The sequence below is a fragment of the Telopea speciosissima genome, chromosome 3 (assembly GCF_018873765.1).
Source record: "Telopea speciosissima isolate NSW1024214 ecotype Mountain lineage chromosome 3, Tspe_v1, whole genome shotgun sequence".
NCBI classification, from domain to species: Eukaryota; Viridiplantae; Streptophyta; class Magnoliopsida; order Proteales; family Proteaceae; genus Telopea; species Telopea speciosissima.
In genome coordinates, this window is record NC_057918.1 from 17,100,845 (window position 1) to 17,121,178 (window position 20,334).

Below are 20,334 nucleotides of genomic sequence, written 5' to 3' on the forward strand. Positions count from 1 at the left end.
TGCATTTGGAAATTCTTGCACAAAGATTATTAACAAAAAAAAGGCAATACATTACTTTCTCTTCTATAATCTATCTCATGTTACAAATGAAAACCTCTTTTTCATTTTCCTTTTCGTTCTTTTGATTGAAACTTTACAACACAATGGATTTTAAATTTCAATTCTGCCCAACAAACTCCAAAATCTAAGCCTACATATCTATCAAGGACATAAAGACAGTAAGCAGGACGATAGATTAAGAGTTCAAGCATTGCCAGCTGGATCATAAAATGATGGCCTGCGACACAATCTCCTTAAACGAACACTTTCCTGGCACAATTGTGGGAAGAAAATAAGAGAATTAAAGCTGCAATAATGTCCCCACAACCAAGAATTGGCTTTGGAATCACATTAAGATGGCAACTCAACAAAACCAAGAAAGGAATTCATAAGAATGCCATATAATCAAGAAATAAATAGGATAAATAAATTTACCTCAGTGCTATCATGGTCATAGCGAATTAGGAATATGCACCTGCAACCCCTTATGTCATGTAACCTCCTTTGGATTTTCAAAACATGTGCATCATAGTAGATTGCTTGATCCCTTCTCTCCTGAAAATTCATCCAAAGAACAAAATTGAACATGATAGCAAACCAAGGATACGAGAAATTGGGGAAATCTCAAAAGAAAATCAGTTTTCAGACTAAATTACCTGGAAGCTAAGGACAAGATCCCCAACCTTGATCTTCTGGCATTCTGAAGATTCCAAAGGAAGAGAGCGCTCACGTACTGCCTTCTTAACATTAACCCACTCATCATCCTCAGCACCAAATCCAATAAATCTTACTCGTACTTCCTGCAATAGATAAAAGAGTTTCATTTGATGCATAGTCATTAGAAACCATACAAAATGATCTACCTTCAAGATGGAACTTTTCATTCATTTTAGCCAATTACCTCTATGAATTATTGAAAAACAATCCCCATAAATTTAGAGAAAATACTGTATTATTATGGTACAAATGACAAAAGCAATATGGATATCCAGCACCCACACTAATAAGCCCCTAGATGGCAAGTAGAACGTATTGTCCAAGGAGGTAGAAATAAGGCCAGTGTGGGATCTGAATCTCTACCAATTACACTTGGCACATAAAAATTTAAAAAAAAAAAGGAAGAAGAAGAAGAAGGTGCCATGGAAGAGGTTTCCCATATCTGCTGCATTGATTATATAATTTATACTGCTTGATACAAATCCCATCCCTTGTAAGCTGAGGAAATCTGGACATCTGTGCAACACATCTTTGCATAGGGTGGAAAAGAGAGTGAAAAAGGCATCAAGGGGATTAGAACTTTTTTCAAATGGGAGTCCCTTTCTCTCCCCCTCCCTCAAAAAACCCCTTTTGAATAGGAAAAAATGGGAGTCCATTTGTGAAAGGGATGGGCTAGGCTAATGTATTGAAGGTTCCTTCTGAAAAAATTATATCTGCCTTCTTTGGCCTCTCCTTTCTTTGATACTTTTCTAATAAATTAGAAAAAAGGAGAGAGAGAGAATCCTTACAGTTTCGCCCGAATGAAGAACTCTGTGGGTGACAAATTTAGCAACATCGTACCTGCAAAGTCAAGGGTTACGTTTACAATATTCAGGTGAAGAAGGGAAAAGTACATTCAAGCAACATTGTAATCAAACATCAACTCTGAGCCTTGTTAACACAAAAGCTATAAATTATTTAGACATCAATTGACAATTTTATTCAGAGGGGCTACAACTACATGCAGGCAAGTTACTCAGGAAAATTTTTGTTTGTTTCCTCCAACTTGCAATGGCATTGAGAAAAAAAAAATTGCAACAGCATAAACATTAAAGAATGATGTGGAGATGTAGATCATTAATGGTAGGGAGAAACCGTAAGGCATGCAGTGGTAACTGTTTTTTTTTTTTTTTTTTAAAGTTGATAGAATGAGGTTAACAAATCGGAAAAAAAAAATTAACATATTTCGATTCCTGCTTATGAAAGTTGAATCTGTGTGTCTTTGGAAGACAAACTACAGGAAAGGCCCACCTGATCTTACAGGATGCAAGAGAGACTACAGGAAAAGCCCACCCAACAGCAACACAAAACAAGTTAGAATATGCAATCTTGCCAAGTTGGTAGTGGCCGCCGAGTATTACTAGGCCATGCCCATCCTGGGTGGCTGGGTTCAGGCTTCAGCGTATATCCCCGTACCCATAAAAAGAATAAATAAAAAAAAATAAAGGAAATATTGTCGTTAAAACCTAGATGACTACCCTAATTGCTCAGTTCCCCCCCCCCCCCCACCCTCTTCAATATGCAGTGGGAATGCAATTTTTTCAAGCTATGCCCAAAGTGGAATGGTGGAAGTTGCAAATAAGCTATTTGAGGGATGATTCAAATTGCACCTTCTAGGGCTATCGCAATTGGTGGATTGTTGAAGTTGAGAGCTCTTTTGATGCAAAAAAAACCCTCTAGATGAATGCAAATTGGTGTGAGCATAATAAAACGATAATTATAACTACCTCTTTGACAAGGCAAGTTGGGGATATGTAAATCAGGTCTTAGGTTAATGGCAATGTTGAGAGCAATGGAATTGAGATCAGATCTATGGTCATCTCAGTAAAGATAAATATCAATATATACAAGTTCTAGTTTGAATTTCCATTTCTCTAATTGCATCCACAGTTAAGCTTCAGTTTCAAGTTTTGACTTAGATAATTTGGTGTATCAGCTCCGCACTTTTGTAAATATAACAAACGATATGTTCATTCATCAAACCATAAAAGCCGATCATTCACATTCAACCTGTTCAGTTATCCAGTTCAGTGGTACAAAGTGATATTATTAGCTTTGGAAATTTGGTGTTTTTCCTTGGTACTCATGCTTTTGATTAAGACAGGAATACTCTGACTTCCCAATCTATCTTTCTTAAGGAAGTACATTATCATAAGCTTCCCATTTTAAGCACAGTTATCAAGGCGGCAAGGTGACAATGGCGTTGGAGAGGGTCGGCAATGCCTTGATAACTATGATTTTAGGCATTGAATCTAAATCATTATTCATACACCAATTTGACCCACCCAAACACCCCCCCCCCCCCCAAAAAAAAAAGAAAACATGTATAGATGATGGTATCAGATATCACTTCTACAAGAAATGACCAGTACCTCCAATGCTAGGTCAGTGACCTACATACTATAAAAAATTAGAGAAATCTCGCAAAAAGAATTTGCACTTCACCTGGTACAAGATGAAAATTGTGAATTTTTGTTCTAACTAAAATCCCATTACAGAAGATTTCTTTTGTGTAACATTACCTTAACGGCATCATTCATTGAAGGGAAAATGGAATAAATAAAGATAAATCTGGTTACAAAACTATAGCAAATATACCCACTAAAAATGTTCCTCTTCCATGCCTCACCTCTATTCACCCTTTAAACATCTGACTTTATTCAGCCAAGGACACAAAGCTTTTTGAACTAGACATCCCACACCTCAACGAACAAAAACAAGGAAGCAAACATCGGACACTATTCACACATCAAACACATTCAATTTAAATATTTAATAAAGAAGCGGACATGCTACAAGTGATAACTTTCCCAACCAAAGCAAACATTGAAACTAGTTCACATTAGTCTGCAGCCTATAATCTACAAGAGCACAAATCATATAAAAGTTTATAGTCACTTGTCTTGAGATAAATATGATAGCAACAAGATCAAAGATTCTATAGTATAGAAGCAATAATTAAGTTCTTGGTACATGACAAAGATAATAGCAAAAGGACCAACTTACTCATTTAAGTAAAGATTCAACAGCAATAATGTATCGAGAGTTTAGCTTAAGTCATTTTCTAGAACCCCTACATGGGTCTAGTCTCTATCAGTCACAATACACACCATGAATCATGCAAGGCAAATATCATGTACATCACAGCACTTATGAAGAAACATTCTAAAAAGAAAAGAAAAAGGAGGAATAAAGAAAAAGAACAGACCAGCAGCAGCAAAGCATTGCAGCAAAACCTACAATACTAAATCCATCCTTACCATGCCCCATCTTTCGATGACCTAGCCTCAAACTCCAAATCGGACAGATCTGGATCCTTTTTTACTGTTCAACAAGATTGAGGGAAAGCTTTCAATGACAGTCAATATAAAATATAAATACATTTAATAGCACAAAGAACAACACGAAAAGTGTTTCATTTCTGTAACAGCATAAAGGTACATCCATTGACACAATAGATAAAAGCAGTTCAATGTCAATATTAAATATGATATGCAGAAAGTGAGCATCAGATAGGACCCCGAAAAAACACCTGAAATGCAAATAATATGCAGAAAAGCAACCATCAGATACTCCCGAAAAAACACATGGGATGCATTCAGCGTTCCAATGTCTCCGTTTATTTACTTAAAAAGATGGCCATTTACTTAACACAAAGCAACTGTGAGAGGTTCAAAAGCTCACAGAGAAAATATCCATCATTCCATTTACAAGTAGTTTGCAAATGTGTTAGTCTACTGTTTCATACCAAGAAACTACAAATAGCATGGTAGAGGAAAGGCACTCTGAAGAATGCTGATATAATGGGAAGAGTAAGTTCTAGATGGCAATGCAGACGAGGTCAGCAATCAAAACAATGCCCAAACCTAATCCTATAGACAATAACTAGATTGCAGCACGTTTCACCCTAAAAAACATATAGATGCATATGCTTCGAAAAAATGAAGGAAGCCATATGCAAGCTGCATCCTGCTTTACTGAGGAAACATTTACATAATAGTACATACAGTAAGATGTCATCAATTGTTGTGGTTCTTTTGTTAAAAGGGAAAAAATTACTTTTGTTTTTTTACTGCTGGCTGTCCCATACAAAACCTAACAAGGTGCTGCGACTAGGAGAGGCCTAGCTTCATTCGATTCCACCAAATGAAAACAATAAAGATGGTGAAGAATAACCATTGAAAACTGTCCTACCCAGGGAAAAGACAATCTTTCGAAGCTGAATGGTTTTCAAATGTTTCCTCACCAAGGTCCTAGATATTGGTCAGGTTTTTAATGAAGTGCCAATCTAATGCATACTTACAACTTCATGCAGTAGCTGTAGAGAAACTTGGAATAACACATCTCTAAACATGTTTAATTACCAAAAAGGAAAAAAAAGGTCGAGGCTCATATTAGAAATTTCTATACAACAAGTAGGTGCAGAAAGGGCGAGCCTTGGTGCAACGGTAAGGTTGCTCCATTGTGACCAAGTGGTCACGGGTTTGAGTCTGGAAACAGCCTCTCTGTGAAAGCGGGGGTAAGGCTGCATGATGTAGATCGAAATATGAAGAAAAAAAGACCAAAACATTGTTCACGTGAACAGTGCCACAGCCCATATTTGCCTTGTGTGGGCATACTTTTTAGAAGATCTTGTGGGCCCATCAAGTGGACAAAGGTTCTATCACAATGCTGCCATTGTTTAGTTTCTATTTTCAGTTTTAGAAAGTATATTTTATTTCATTTTAGGTAGCTTCTAATTTCAGTTTGTTACTATTTTTGTTTTCAGGAGTTTCTATTTTGATGTATGGCAGCTACATTTATAGGAAGTTTCTATTTTGGTTGTAAGCTACTTGGTAGCAAACACTTTCTATTTTGGGCTCAACCCTAGAGTCTATATAATGTAATGCCCTTAGAGGCCTCCAACGGTTGAAGATTAAAGAAAATAGAGAGCTATGACTTGAAGCTGTGAGAGGAAGTGGCTGTGGAATGCAGTGATGGTGAGAGGCCGTGGATGAGAGACCCTGGACTGAGAGAGTCCCCTATACCCCTTCCATATCCCCTTCTTCTTCTTCTTCCATACCCTTTAATGTTCTTCTTTATCTGTAAACAGAAAAGGAGAAATAAAAAAAAATCAGTTATTCAATTTTGTTCTCCCTTATTTTATAGATCCTGCTGCAATCGATCTCCCATTGGTTTTTTCCCTGGTTTGAGTTCGATTTTGCATTACTGCGTACATTATGACCCTCCCCAAACCCCGCAGTGGTGAAAGCCTCATGCACTGCGTATGCCATTGAAGTAGGCGCAGAAAATGGTAAAGGAAAAAAGGCTTAATTTCCTTTAGCAGACTAAGACCAAAGCATTACATAAACATGTAGGCATAAGCTAAAATCTTAGTTGATGGAAAGCAAACACAAGATTGAGACATCAAAATAGAAGAAAAGCAGCGAGCATTGGGATGAAACATGACAAGAGAGAATATTCCTTCTTTCAACAAATCCCACATCAACAATTCAATTTACAGTTGTATTAAAATTTCTCACCTAAGTGACATAAGAGTGTAATCACGGTAACATCTTTTCCAGAGATTCCACTTCATTGGCACCATATATATATATATATATTTTATTTTTTTTATTTTCTTTTATTTTTTTTTGTTTAAAAAAAAAAGAGCACCTTTAGGAATTTCAGAAGAAGACTCAAGCAGATCATTTGAAACTGGCACTTGTGGAGGAGCAACTGGTTCATTGGAGGCAATAGGTGAGGAAGTAGTTTTTGCTGTCAAATCTTGCTGCTTATTTTGAAGCCAACTTTGTATCTGACAGAGGATAGCAGTACTGGAAGAATCACAGAGCAGTCTAAAACTACAATACAGTATGGACCAAGTTTTCCTTAAGCCACAGTGAAAGAAAACTTTCTCCATACAGTATTGAACGAAATATTAAGAACAAAATTATGTTCCAAAAATAGAAAAACCTGTTTCCATGTCACGGGAGTTTTCCCAACACGACCTGCAGAACAACTGAAATAAAGACCATAGGAAAAGAAGAGGAAATGATGTCAGACACTACAGGCGTTGCACAGAAAAAGCAAAGAACGTATATTCAAATCTCTAACCAACTGTTTTCAATCCATTCAAAACAAAAGTTGGATATTCCTGGGATGAAACTCACTTAAAACTCCTTGCAAGCTTGCAGCAGGAATTCTGTTTTAGGGTTTCTTCACCTTTTTCCTTGAGTAAATCCTCCATTCTCACAGTCTATGAGACAGAGAGAAACAATTAGTTTTGTATCACTAGTCAAACAGAATAGAAAGAAGGGACACAAGACACAAAAACACACACACTCTTTAACAGTGCTAAAAACAACTGATATCAAAATGTCACCATCCAGCATTTAGGAACTAAGGTAAATGGGTGGGAGGAAAACAACTAAGAATAGTGACAAATTACTATGTTAATTGTAAGAGGCCCAAAGAAACACAGAGTAATGATCTGCTCCCCTGCAGGTCAAACTAATACCAAAAGAACTGATGCTTGTTCTCTAATTCAATTCTATTGTTGGGAAGATAATAATGTGTGTTATCAATATCTCTACGTGTGATTCGTTGGGTCATAAACTTTTATTTAATTTACTTTAAATTTCTAATTTACATTAATTTTATAACTTTATTTGAACTTTAACTTTGGTTTCTATTAAAGAAGTTGAATTTATTTTCTAGATTACTTTATTTTTTATTGATCATTCCAGTTAATGAACTTAAGCAGATAGTTATATGAGTGAAACAAAACAGCTTAAAAATTCACAGTAAAAAGATTTGAGTCTCATTCCCTATGTACAGGAGTTGGGTGGAAGTAAACAAACAAACATATAAAAACATATTTGCCCTTTTAGAAACCATACATACCATGTTATGGAAGGATACAGGAATCATTGTCCTGCTAAGGCAACACTTTTATAAACAAGGTTTAGCCTTCGCTGTCACATTCCAAATCTATGTCGCTTGAATCAAATAACCACAAACATGACTAAGTTTGTGAACGCATCATTGATGCAGTACAGTGAAAATACTCCTCAGCTCCATTATCAAATTTTGATGGGATCCGGCGTGAGGCAAAATCCCAGAAATTGAGAAAAAGGTTTTCTAGGATTTGCTGGGTAGCACCCTATGACCCATCTGGAGGTAATGAAGTCAGCAAACTAGAACATTCATCAGATAGGGTAATCTCTGTATTGGCCACATGTGCAGCTTCCCCTGTTTCAGTTCTGATAAATGGTTATAAAGCATGCTGAACAGACTCAAATTCAGCAGCTTCTCTTACTGTCTAAGTCTGCCCACCGGTTCAAACTTCAAAAGACACAAAAAGCATGTAATTTCCAATATCAGAAGTAAAACAATAGATTTAACAGAAGAAAAGTGTAAAGGCAGAAAAATGTTCTCCAAGAGGGTTAAATAGTTTAAAGTGGAGCTTCATCAACAGCTCAATTCATGATTGTCCTTGAACAACAAATAAAAAACAGCACAAAGAACCTCCACTAAGTTAAAACACTAGAAAAACAACATGAAAACAAACATCAAAGACGAGAGAAAGAGCATCTCCCCTTCAAATTAGAACGTAAACATACACACTGGAATTCACGTCCCATGAAAGCATTGCACAGGGAAACTTTAAAATTCATTGAAGACCCTCAAAAGAAAACAGAATAAGCGACAAAAGAAGCTGTCTATTTTGGATTCACGAGTCACATTACATACCCAATACCCACAACATCAACTACTCCTTGTTTTTCAAGCTAGCCACAGTAAACCAGAATCCAAGAACCAATGTAGAATAACACAAGCATTACCTATCCACCCAAAAAATAAAACACAAAGACATTACCTCAACCTCTGTAAAACCGGAGAGAGCCCGATTCTGTCGAGGCCGAAGCCGAGCCATTTTCAGAGATTCTGAAGTACAAGAAAATTGTAATTGCTTTGTGAGTTCGCTCCTGCAAAACAGAAACACATGAGCATTGCCACGAAAAGAGTCTTCTTCTTCTTCTCCACTCTCGGCCCTTTTTTCTTCCTCTTATTTCTTGGGATTTGTACAATGTAATAATTAGTCCAAAGAATCTGGTTTACTATTAAAAACGAAGGAAATCCAAAGACCTCTGTTTTGCTAAGCGTCCACTTGGCCCTAGCTTTCCCTTCGATATCTTCGATTCTTCGATTCTTCGATTCTTCGATTCTTCGATTCTACGCTTCTCGTCTTCTATATTATTTAAGATCAAGACAAGAGAAGGGAAGGGAAGGGAAGGGAAGGGAATGTTTGCTTCCTCCGAATGTAGTAAGTAGGAGAACTCGTGTTTTATATAACTATAAAACCATGGCTCCTGTCCAATTATTTGGAGCTCTGCGCTCCCTTTGAGACCCTCACGTCAACTACTTATACCTCGGTGATGGTCCGTCGCCGACTTGCCGCACATACCGATATGTACGAAACCATATCAGTCCGATTTTATATCAAAAACACCATTTGTTTGTTTTTGGTCTATGTAGTCGGGTCCCATTAAGTTGGGATAAGGCTGAGGTTCTTGTTGTTATATTATGTACCGTATCTTGATTGATATCGATCGTGGCCCATATTAATACGAGGGATCTAATATCAATTCTTAAAACTCTTTGCCTCATTTTGGTTTTTTTTTATGTTTTTGTTTTTTTTTTTTGATAAATTGAATCTTTATTGATAATCATGTTAGGGGTCTTGAATTCCAAACAGGTCTTGGAGCCAATGAATGAAAATTGGTCAATCTTTTATAGACATTTTAGACAGGACCATGGATGACCATGCAACAACATTCGGATCCCGTGGAATAATTATGTTTTCCTTTTCTTAACATTCAAACATGGCATGGTTCAAGGCATGAACTATAATTATTATAAACAGCTAAATGCCGATTGATAACTATCATTTAATCTGGATGTAAGATCGTGTGGCCACACGATTTTGTGACTGTTCTAGAAAGAAATCAGAAAATCTATAAATTCCAAATTGATTTTCTCATAATCAATCTCTCTCATTTTGTTGTCTTTTGAATATCTTGCAGAATTTCTATTTCATTACAGGAAATAGATTTTTTATGTGGTAATATTGTGATTCTCAAACAGTATTCTGTTGTTCTTGATTCCTTTTGTGCAAGACGTAATCAAGAAAGTCAACAAGAGTTGGGCATCATTGTATCTTGGACGGTGATCTGTTTGCACAAAGTTGATGGGGCCGAATTACATCTCAAGAAAAGCGACACTATAACATGCATTGAAGCTCCAACAATCTTCGATTTCAGAACTATGTCATTCTCAACGATTTTCTCCAACAATCTTAAGATGGAATTTCAAGTCCTCTCAAATGGCATAGTCACTCAAGGAACTTGTTGCAAATATTATCAGACTTGACCGATTTGATGGAAACAACTTCAAACTTTAGCAAAAGGAGCTGCATTTCCTCTTGGTGCCACTAATTGTTGTGTATGTTCTCAGTACTCCCAACCCGAAAGCACATGAGAATGAAACAATTGCAGAGGCTGGTACCATGTTGAAATGAGGTTAAAATGGGAACAAGATCGATGATTACTGATGTAAGGGTCACATCTGCAATTCCATGAGTGATACTCTATTTGATATGCACCACGACAAGCAAATTGCAAAAGAATTTTGGAAAGCATTGGAGAACAATTATCTGGTGGGGATGCAATCAATAAGAAATTCCTAGCAAGTAAAATTTTTCATTATTTAATGGTTGACAGTGGAAAGGTCATTGAGCAATTTCATGAAATTAAGAAAACTCTTAATCAGTTTAAATAGCATGACATGAAAATGGACGAGAATATTATTGTCTCAGACATTATAGATAAATTATCCTCCTAGAAGGACTATAGGGAGAGTCTCAAACACAAAAAGGAAGAAATTTCTCTTGCAAATTTAAAAAGTCAATTGAAAATTTAAGAAGACAAATGTCGTGAAGGCATGGATAGTTCTAAAGTTCTAGTTTTGGATGAAAGTCAAGATTTCAAACAGAATAACAATCCTACAAAGGGTAACTAAAAGATAAAGTTGAATTCGAATTCCAATTCAACAAAGAACCAGTACCCTAATAAGAACAAAAAGGGTCCATGTCATCATTATGGCAAGATAGGTTATTTCAAGAAGAGTGCCGACATCTGAAAAAGATATTTAATAGAAAAGATGATAAGAAGAAGTTTGTCGCTATGATATTTTAAGCCAGCCTTCTTGGAGATGACACAACATGATGGATAGATTCTCGTGCAACCAATTATATGTATAGGTTTTCTTCTACGTCACTATGCCTAATGAAGTATAACACTTTATTATTTGTCATACGATAGTACATCGGTACATGAGTTATTCCATGTGATAGAAACCGGGAAAGTATCTCATTGGTACAATTTTAATATAAAAAAAGTAGAGGAAATAGGTAAAAACCGTAAAATTACTAAAGGTGTCACTTTGTATTTTATATTCATCTCCAATTGATAGTATTTTGATAATTTACTAAAACCTTGAATCAAAGTTTGAATAATTTTCTTGGACTAACCCTTGTACTACCAAATGACAAATAATGACACTAGGGGGGAAATCTTTTTCTTTATTTTATCATTAAAAAAATTCAATTATATGATTATGCAAAGAAAATGAATGATGCTGGTAAGTGTAGCTTTGCTTGAATAGTCTCTGGTCAAGCTCTTTGAAAGCTTCACTGAAAAATGCAGGAAGATTAATTATGTGTTCATGATCAATTCTACATGAGGTCTTGAACTAGCCCTAATCTTGTCATAAATTAAACCTCATCTCCTTGTAGGATCATTTTTACTGCATCTTTTTAGTTTAGTAATGTTTCAGGCATAAAATGAATTGGTATTTTGTGATAACACCTGAAAGCTCAAGAAGAAATATGGAAGATTAGCCATGGATACAGTTGTTATAGTCCATTAAAAGAAAAAGGCAAAAATAAATAAAAAAGCCATGGTTGCTGGAGCAGGCAACATTCAGTGGTGAAGATGATGACTCCGGTTGTAATCCACCAAAATAAAACATTTTGCTTTAAATAGCAGAGAAAGTTTTGATCTTAAATTCTTAATAACCACTTGCTCATCTCATCAACCACTTGTGCTGGACTGGAAGACTTACATTCATATATTGCTTATGCTCAATGTACAAAGAAAGTACTGCTTCAATTGGATGATTTGTATCAAGTAGGATTTTCAAAATTTCTGATAAATGTGGATAAAAAGGTGACCTAAAAGGGTGAAGATGATGGCAAATACTGCTTGTTGGCCAACTGATATGGCCTTTTCTCTGTTCCTTCGGCAAGTCTGACCAACGGTTGCGGGAGAGATGAGGAAAGCCAGTGATATAGACTCTTCCACTTTGAAAATTGGCCTTCCAATCACGTTCTTGTATCTTCCACCACTCCATGCCTGAGGAAAAATTGAGGAGAAGGGTGTCATAAGGGTATAAACTCCATGGTTTAAATGATGTGCTAGTTTCAGCCAAGCAGGGTCGACGATGAAATACTAGAAAATGTACAACAGTTTGATGTTTCAAAATGAGAATTTGGTTGGCCTACTGCTAATACTTTGTCTCATGAACTCAATAGAGACAATCATGAAGAGAATTTATTTTCTAGCCAGCAATCGTGATTCCAAACGTCACTTCCTCTGTAGAAAAGCCTTCCTTACACTATATGATCCAGTGTTTAGTAATAATCCCTCTATCTAAAAAACAAAAACACTAAAATTAAAAAAAATATATATATATATATTATTGTTGATGCATTAATCACCTACTAATTCAAATCTTGTTTCTAACATTACCCATTTACCCTTATTAGTTTGGCTTATGTAATGAAAGGAAACAAATATGAAAAGTAAGTACAATGAAGGAATTCAACAAAAATTCACATCTTGGGTTTTTTAAATGGACAAACAGTTTGGGACAGTTCAAACAGGACATCTTTGTGTTTTAGACTCCAGGGAACTGTGAGTGTCCTGACTCCTGAGCATCCTTGACGCCAGTCTGAAACCAAAGGGACAAGGAAGTGATGGTTGGAAGCACCAACAGAACTGCTGGCCGGAAATGCCATTTGTTTCAAAGAGAGGACAACGGATTATTCACATTCCATTTGTTTCAACTTTCAAGTGCTATTTTTGGCTTTTGGCTCAATAATTTTTTTCATTTGAGTTATCAAACAATATAAGAATCAACTCACTCATTATGGCAGAAAGGTAAGCAAACGGATATTTTTAGTGGCAATTTCCAATTGTATGGATAGGAAGAGTCCATCTTGGATTGTCAACTGCTTATATTTTTAGCTGAAATTTCGTAGATGGATGGGTATGCGGGGTCCACTTAGATATCAAATTTGGCTGCCATGTGGAAGATATAAAAACACGCAAAATGTCTCTGAAGTATTTAAAAGTGTTAAAATGAAAAGGGAGCGTGTTCTGAGAGCAAGCTGTACAGGGAAGTGCATTAATGAGATACAATAAAGGAGTATCATACATGAGAGGGCATGGAGGTCATTTTATATAAGGAGGAGAGAGAACCTCTTCCCTAGATGAAAATATGCATAAAAACACTTCTGTTAAGCGCTGTCAAACATAAATTCACTTGATTTAAATTGGAATGTGTAGACGCATAACTCCAATATGGTTATTGTATCAAGGAATTAGCTCACACGCCACATAATAAATTACGAAAAGAGGGAAAATCTTATTATAATCAAAATTAGTGAAAAAGAAATTATAAACATTTTTTTTTGTTTTTATATAGATTAATATATTTTTTCAACAAAGGTAAATCCTAACATATCACATAGACATTGGTGGCTCTTGAAAATAATATGATTGTCATTTTAAATTATTTTGAAAATCCTGACTATAGTAAGATATCTTGACAGGCCAAGGGCCCGACCAAGCCCGACCAAGCCCGACCTAATTAGTCGTAGGCTTGATACTCAGACCTGGACCAGGTCTAACATATTGCCTTTATAGGCTAGGCCTGGCCCAGAAATCATTATCCTTGTGTATTTTTATGTTTTTTTTTTGGGTGGGGGGGGGAGGAATTTTTATCCTATGTAGTTACTGCACGGTGCAGTACTGCATCGTGAGATGGCTGCAGAGGTCATGTGCATCATGTGGGGCCCATTGTGCCACATGGCCTCTGCTGACCGCACGATGCAATACTGCATCATGTAGTTACAGGAGAGGATAACGATTCCACTGGAGAAGGGGTAAATATGTAATCTATGTACACGTTTAGTAATTATATACCTGCAATTGATCACCAATTGTGACAATGATTGCATCTTTCTCTGGGCAGAAAGACATCCAACCTTTCTTTGAGTAGACATGAAAATCCGAAGCTCCTTCACAGATGTGTACGCACAAGGCATGAGAATAGTCAGATCCTTTTATCAGCATCCGAATTATATCAGATTTCAAAGAGCTCAACCATTGATTTGCAGCGTTGTTTCTGCAATGCCTGTAAAGACAACAGATTGAGCCAACATTTTCCTGTCCTTCTAAGGATTCAGTTCCATTGGTTGATTTTTCGAGGTTTCTTCCCGAGAGCACTTGTAGAACTCTGATGGCCACTTCCTCTATCTCCTTGGAGAGGGTTTCCATTTTCTGGCTGAGACAAGTTTTGTTGTTAATAGAAATTAATACAGGGAAAAATGATAATCCTAAAGAAGATATAATGAAGTCGAGTTCATGTTTATTATTACGTAACTTGGAATTATTAATTCTTTGAGAGTGTGATTTTACCTAAAATTTGAATATCCATTTGGCCATGTTCCCTCCATTACCGACGTCAAACCATCGTCTCTACACCAAACGAATTCTTCACTGGCATCTCCATCATCAGATACCTCTTCATCGCCTGAGAATTCCTCGAATCCGTATAATTTTCCGGACGATCTCGACGCTAGCGCTTTATTCTCCAGTGATAGCCCGAATATTTCAGTGGCGGCAACCAAAACCGATCGGAATGAATCTCGAGAGATTCCATGGTTAACGATCTGAAAACAGCCGATCGCAGCGGCAGATTCTTGAAAGTTTAGGATATCGATGGAGTTATCGTCGTCCATGGACATCAATGATCGGAAGTCGATCTGAGGCATGCTCTGGATCGAGATTTGTCGAGGGAAGAGGAGATCAGGCAAGACAAGAGCAGGAACTCGAGTCGATTGCTCTAAGAATTCGGTGAGCTCGTCGTCGTTTATCACACCAGATCGACGACCACTTGCGTTGGCGACGGGAGAAGGTGGTGGAGCTCGGAAGTCCGGCGGCCTTCCTGGCAGAGCTTCCGGCGATGCTGCCATGGGAGAGGAGTAGTGGATGCTGCTGTGAAATGTGAATTAGCTGAATCTGAAGCTGAAGGTGAGATGATGTTCATGGCTTGACTTTTAACTTCTTTGCTTTCTATATAACAATTCTATCGGCGAGAGAAAGGAAAAGCAAAGGTAGACGCAATGATGGCATTGTCTCCGGCGTCCATCACAGATCCGAGAATCACATCATCATTGCGTTCTTCCTTTTCCTCCTTTCCTTTTTCTTTAATTTGCCTTTTGTCCTGTTTCCATGAATATAAATTCTTCAAGAAGCGACGTGAAATCCGAACTCCTCAACTCAATGTCAGTAGAACAGTAGTAGTTGAATCCATCGAATAATAGTAAATTCAATAATCGATATGAATAATAGCAGTCCCCCGCCACCGCCATTTTCTCTCCTTGTTTGCCATTGATGCTGGTAGAAAAAATAGAGAGAGAGAAAGGGTTTTAGTTACTTTACAACTTACAGAGCAGAGCAGGCCTCAGGGTGAGTTAGTTGGGGCCATTTCTCGGATAAGGACCCACTGGATTTACCTATCAAAAAAAACGAAGGACCCACTGGATTTTGTAAAGAGAAACATTTCCTTTTTGTCTTTACAGCTAGCTAGCTGTGTTCCTGCCTTCCTAAACCAAGGCTGGCGGACATGGACAGATGGACCAGGTCTTTTTTTTTTGTTTTTGTTTTTGTTTTTGGGTAGATAAGCCTGAGCCAGGTTCATGTGAACACTTTTTTTTTCCGGTTCAAGTGTTGAACGGGGCCGTCCCCTTAGTTCTCAGAGCTACTTCGGTTCTTCCTTCACACTTCGCTCAAAAGAGGGCCCATTTCCCCATTTGCCGTTAAGAAGATCCAAGTCCCGCAACATTGGAGAAGCTTATTAAGTTATTATTAGTACATTAATGCACGTGCAAATAAGAGAGGGGCAGGGGGTAAATTTGTCTTTTCAATTGTATAATTTTTAAAACCACAACAAATGGGGCTTTTGATTCTTCTTTCTTCTGTGCTAGGGCATCGGGCGGAGAAGGTGCGAGTGAGACCACTACGGCTAGCTATCGACGGCGAACACCGTTTAGTTACAGGTAAATCCGCCCATTTCCTCTCTTTCTCAATTACGGGAGAGTAAGGACGTGGCTCAACCTCTGTAACTCGGGTTTTCCGAGGAGGTTGCTGGTGTTTTACCCCTCTCTCACACATACACAAGGGGGAAGATAAGTACCATTGTTATCTCCGTGCAAATATGCTAAGTTCCATTGCTTATGTACTGCTAGAAGAAACTTCAATTTGAACTCGGCTTGTTCCTCAACCGGCTTTGCCGTTTTAGGAATATAAATTCTTTGATTGGAGTTTCAGAAGTTACTATGTTATGGATGATGTCAATTTGTGATTGATATGGTGATATATGTGAAATTTCTCAACTTTTAGGTAACTTGGGAAATTGTGTTATTGTTTTGGTTCATCTTTATTTCACAGAAATTTACCAAACCAGAGAAATTTCTTCACATGTTTATGAATCTCTAAATGGACCAATTTCTTCATATGTTGGGAATGAAGAATTTTCTAGTTTAAATCACATTCAAGATATTCATGTTTGTACTAGTTTCTTCGCATGGAAATAAATGGATGAGTTTTTGGTGCTGAATTTTTGGTTGGAAACGTTTAATACCTGAACATTTAGGTTCCTGAATTTTTGCCATTCTTTATTCTTATGGTTCTTGGTTATAGAATTTGAATTGTGATCTTCTTTTAGATTGAACTTCAAGAGCATGTGTAAGAGGTTGACTATGTTTAGGTTGTATTTTTCTTAAACAGGATACTTTTTTCCCTTTGGGTGTTTTTCTTCATTTTTTCCGCTGTTCTCTCTCATCCTCTTGAGATGAATAAATTTTTGCACGATCCACACAGGAAGGGATTCCAATATGTTCCACTTAATATGTGCTGTCTGGAAGGATGATGGTAATTTTAAATTTCAACAGTTGGGTAGATACAGCACAGTCTGTAACTCTGTATTGGCTATATGTCATCCAATTGTTATCTAGATGATCAGTTTCCACTCCCATGAGGAGTGTCTATAGTTAATAATCATGCTTCATTGTGATTAGTATTAGTAAGTGTTGGATACCCCTCATTTAAAAGTTAAATTCCTTCTTGTTTTGTGTCTTTTATATTTCTTCATTATTAAATTACTCTGTCTTTCCGTTGTTTATACTGTTCTGTTCATTCTTGTGCCATTTCAAAAGGATTTTCTATATTTGAATAATTGGATGGGTTTACTATATGTTGGTTGCTTACTATGTATTTTGATTCTTCAAATTCTGTCTGGCTCAGTTCATTTTAGACCATGTTTAATGGGCTTTCCTTAGGCCCTGTTTGGTTAAAAGTGGAGTAAGATATAATTTTTAGTGGTATACTGAAACAAAATGGAATGAGGAAGAAATTATAAAAGAAACTTGCAATTGGAAGTGTTTGGTTGGAAGGAGAGTTGATGCAAACTGATACGATAACATGTGGAACCCGGAACATATATAAGGTAGGAAGTTAAAATAAAACTAGGATTGTTTTGATTGAAAAGTGGTGTAGCAGTTAGTTTCCACATTTAGTGTGATTTTGAGCTAGTTTGTTACACAAGTGTTCTGGGTAATCATTATAAAACTCTGTTCTTTTTTCTCAGGCAATACTTCACTCAAAGATCTAACCAAACAGGACCTTTAGTTTTGAAAGCGAGTATCAGTGGATCATTGGGATCCATTTTATTCTATTCCTTGTATCTTTTTTCTCTATCCTTATGTATATTTCTTGTTTGGTTCACCCTTCCCTCCCCCCCCCCCCCCCCCCAAAGGTGAGAAGCCAATTCAGCAAAGGAAATAGAAACTGAGAAACATGCCGCTTTATGATTGTATGCTGTTGTTGAAGCCCCATGTTAAGAAGGAGGCTCTGATGGACTTGGTTGCTCGGGTAGGAGGACATGTTTACAGAAGGAATGGTGTTCTTACCGACATTAAATCTTTTGGCACTGTTCATTTGGGTTATGGTATTAGGAAACTCGATGGGAGACATTACAAGGTGCATCTATATTTGCAGTTCTGTTTTCAATTCTATTTGATGTTGTTTGCCTTTGGTTTCTTTGCCATTTTTTACAGACTGGGCTCTCATTATTGTTTTTGAGATTTGAAGTCCATTTTCTCAAAAGGGAGCTTAATCAATTTTTGTGGTTATATTTTCAACACTTTGCCAATTTATTTTTCTCCCTGGAAATTAAGTAGCTAGGGCTTTCTTATGTTCTATTGTATCTTGTGGTTGTGGAAGGTTACTTACTTTGGGAGCTATTATAATGAATTCTTGTTCACTTTTGGTTGATCTTAACCGAGAAGGGGGGAGTGAGAAGGGAAAAAAAAAACTCCAAATGCAAGAGCACATCTTACTCTCTGCGGGAAAAAAAATCCAAGAGAGAGAGAGAGAGTGTGTGTCCACTTTGAACCAGCTGTATTACTCTGACAGAACATACCTCATAGGTAGATTTATTAACCACTCATTAGGTTTATGTCAGTAATATCAGACCTGCAGTAGATTGAAATAACCTTTAAATTAAGAAGATTGAAGAGGAAATTTTGAAGAGAATTTTTTTTATTAATGTATAATTAGTCATGTATTGAAAGAGTTAATTATCCAGATCCAATCTAAGCACAGTTTTTAGAAAATTTGAGTATTCCAATGATTATTGTCCCATATACATGATTCAACTACCCATTTCTGAAACTGTTGAACTTTGAACAGGGTCAATTGATGCAGATGACAATGATGGCTACGCCAAACTTCAACAAGGAGCTACAGTACCTGAATAAGGAAGATCGGCTACTACGATGGCTTCTAGTGAAGCACAGGGACACAAAATATGGGCTGGAATTTGTGGGTGAAGATGATGGAAAAGGTGAGCTGAATAAGTTTCCCAGGAGTAGAATATATGATGAGGAAGACATTGATGATGACGATGATGATGATGACGATGAGGAATATGAGATACACGAAGAGGAGGCCAAGAAAAACTGAACTGTGAATTGAACTATTTGGTCTTGCTTATGTTTTTTATGATTTTATCCGTTTTAAAGAGAGTTTGTACCGCAGGTTCATTTAATCGGCTTAAATGTCTTTTTGAATTCTGAATCTTATGTAGCTTTGAAGTTGTGTTTATTTTTGGTTGGTTTGTAAATGCATAATTAACATTCTGGTTTGATGATTGATCAACCAACCTAATAGTATTACAAACAACCAGAATGCAAGCATAACTCGGGTCAGTGTTTGAGTATTACTTTGCATAACTCTCCCATTATGGCACATCCTGGTCCTTAAAGAGGTGTTGGGGTTATTAATTTCATATTTTAAATAGAATATATAATGGATTTACTTGGGTAAATACATGATTTTCTTTTAGTATTTCTGGGATCAGGTGGGATCAGGTCTTAGATCAGGGATATCTAGGGTTTTTGTTTGTGCCCTTGTATATTCCATTGAACTCCCATTGTGTAGTTGCTGCACAGCTTCTTATTTATGTGGCAGCCATTGATGTCTTAATCAGGTTTGCTATGATGTTCATGAATGGTGTAGAATATTAAAATGATTGCCATTTTGGACTCTTGGAGATGGGGGGTCACTTCATTGGTTTGTGCAAATGTTTTTGTTTTACTGTTTAATACTATCCTAAACTCATCAGAATAAGACTTGATAAGTAAAGGTCAATAAATTGGGATTCATTTATCAGTAGATTTGTTTCTTCCATTTGAACCCATTTCTATAATTCTTTCAGTTGCCTTGATAGGTGCAATTGCTATGACGCATCAGTGATTCAATGGGAAAAAAAACTTAGGATTAGATATCCAAATAAATCTAAATTAATAAAGAATATGTTGAGTTATCCCATCTGTATTTACATCAATTCTATTTTTTTTTTCATATTTGTCACGTATAGAATTTAAAAATATATATATATTTACTCCGATATACTTATTAAGATGTATCTATGTTTTTGTTATATCCTTTCTAGTCACTAATTACTCAATTGAATCAGTTGAATTTTTGTTCCTATTGAAATAAATATAAATTTATGAACGTTAATCAATGATGCTTGAACAGTAGAATAATTATTATTTACTGAATTTTAAAAAAGATACTAATTATC

The 20,334-nt window shown here is 36.6% G+C and overlaps 4 protein-coding genes across 4 annotated transcripts in view; 1 reads left to right on the forward strand and 3 right to left on the reverse strand.

Moving 5' to 3' along the window:
* On the reverse strand, positions 1 to 8,835 carry LOC122655801 (protein SAWADEE HOMEODOMAIN HOMOLOG 1). Its single transcript, XM_043850143.1, has 9 exons — positions 8,657 to 8,835; positions 6,948 to 7,033; positions 6,751 to 6,796; positions 6,451 to 6,592; positions 4,056 to 4,119; positions 1,545 to 1,596; positions 696 to 839; positions 475 to 594; positions 1 to 309 (listed from the first exon to the last, which is right to left on the reverse strand). The coding sequence occupies exons 1-9, from the start codon at positions 8,711 to 8,713 to the stop codon at positions 244 to 246; spliced, it is 777 nt and encodes a 258-aa protein (XP_043706078.1). The 5' UTR covers positions 8,714 to 8,835; the 3' UTR covers positions 1 to 243.
* Positions 8,066 to 20,334, reverse strand: part of LOC122655798 (probable glutamate carboxypeptidase LAMP1) — a 20,264-nt gene continuing 7,995 nt past the window's right edge. Inside the window, exons 13-15 of the mRNA XM_043850139.1 lie at positions 17,971 to 17,976; positions 10,327 to 10,337; positions 8,066 to 8,098 (exon numbers count right to left, since the gene is read on the reverse strand). The gene's annotated coding sequence lies outside the window, so the exon portion shown is untranslated. The remainder of the gene's footprint in view (positions 8,099 to 10,326; positions 10,338 to 17,970; positions 17,977 to 20,334) is intronic.
* On the reverse strand, positions 12,033 to 15,157 carry LOC122655800 (jasmonate-induced oxygenase 1). Its single transcript, XM_043850142.1, has 3 exons — positions 14,601 to 15,157; positions 14,106 to 14,466; positions 12,033 to 12,251 (listed from the first exon to the last, which is right to left on the reverse strand). The coding sequence occupies exons 1-3, from the start codon at positions 15,155 to 15,157 to the stop codon at positions 12,036 to 12,038; spliced, it is 1,134 nt and encodes a 377-aa protein (XP_043706077.1). The 3' UTR covers positions 12,033 to 12,035.
* LOC122655802 lies at positions 16,141 to 19,413 on the forward strand. Its single transcript, XM_043850144.1, has 3 exons — positions 16,141 to 16,243; positions 18,001 to 18,224; positions 18,936 to 19,413. The coding sequence occupies exons 2-3, from the start codon at positions 18,042 to 18,044 to the stop codon at positions 19,206 to 19,208; spliced, it is 456 nt and encodes a 151-aa protein (XP_043706079.1). The 5' UTR covers positions 16,141 to 16,243; positions 18,001 to 18,041; the 3' UTR covers positions 19,209 to 19,413.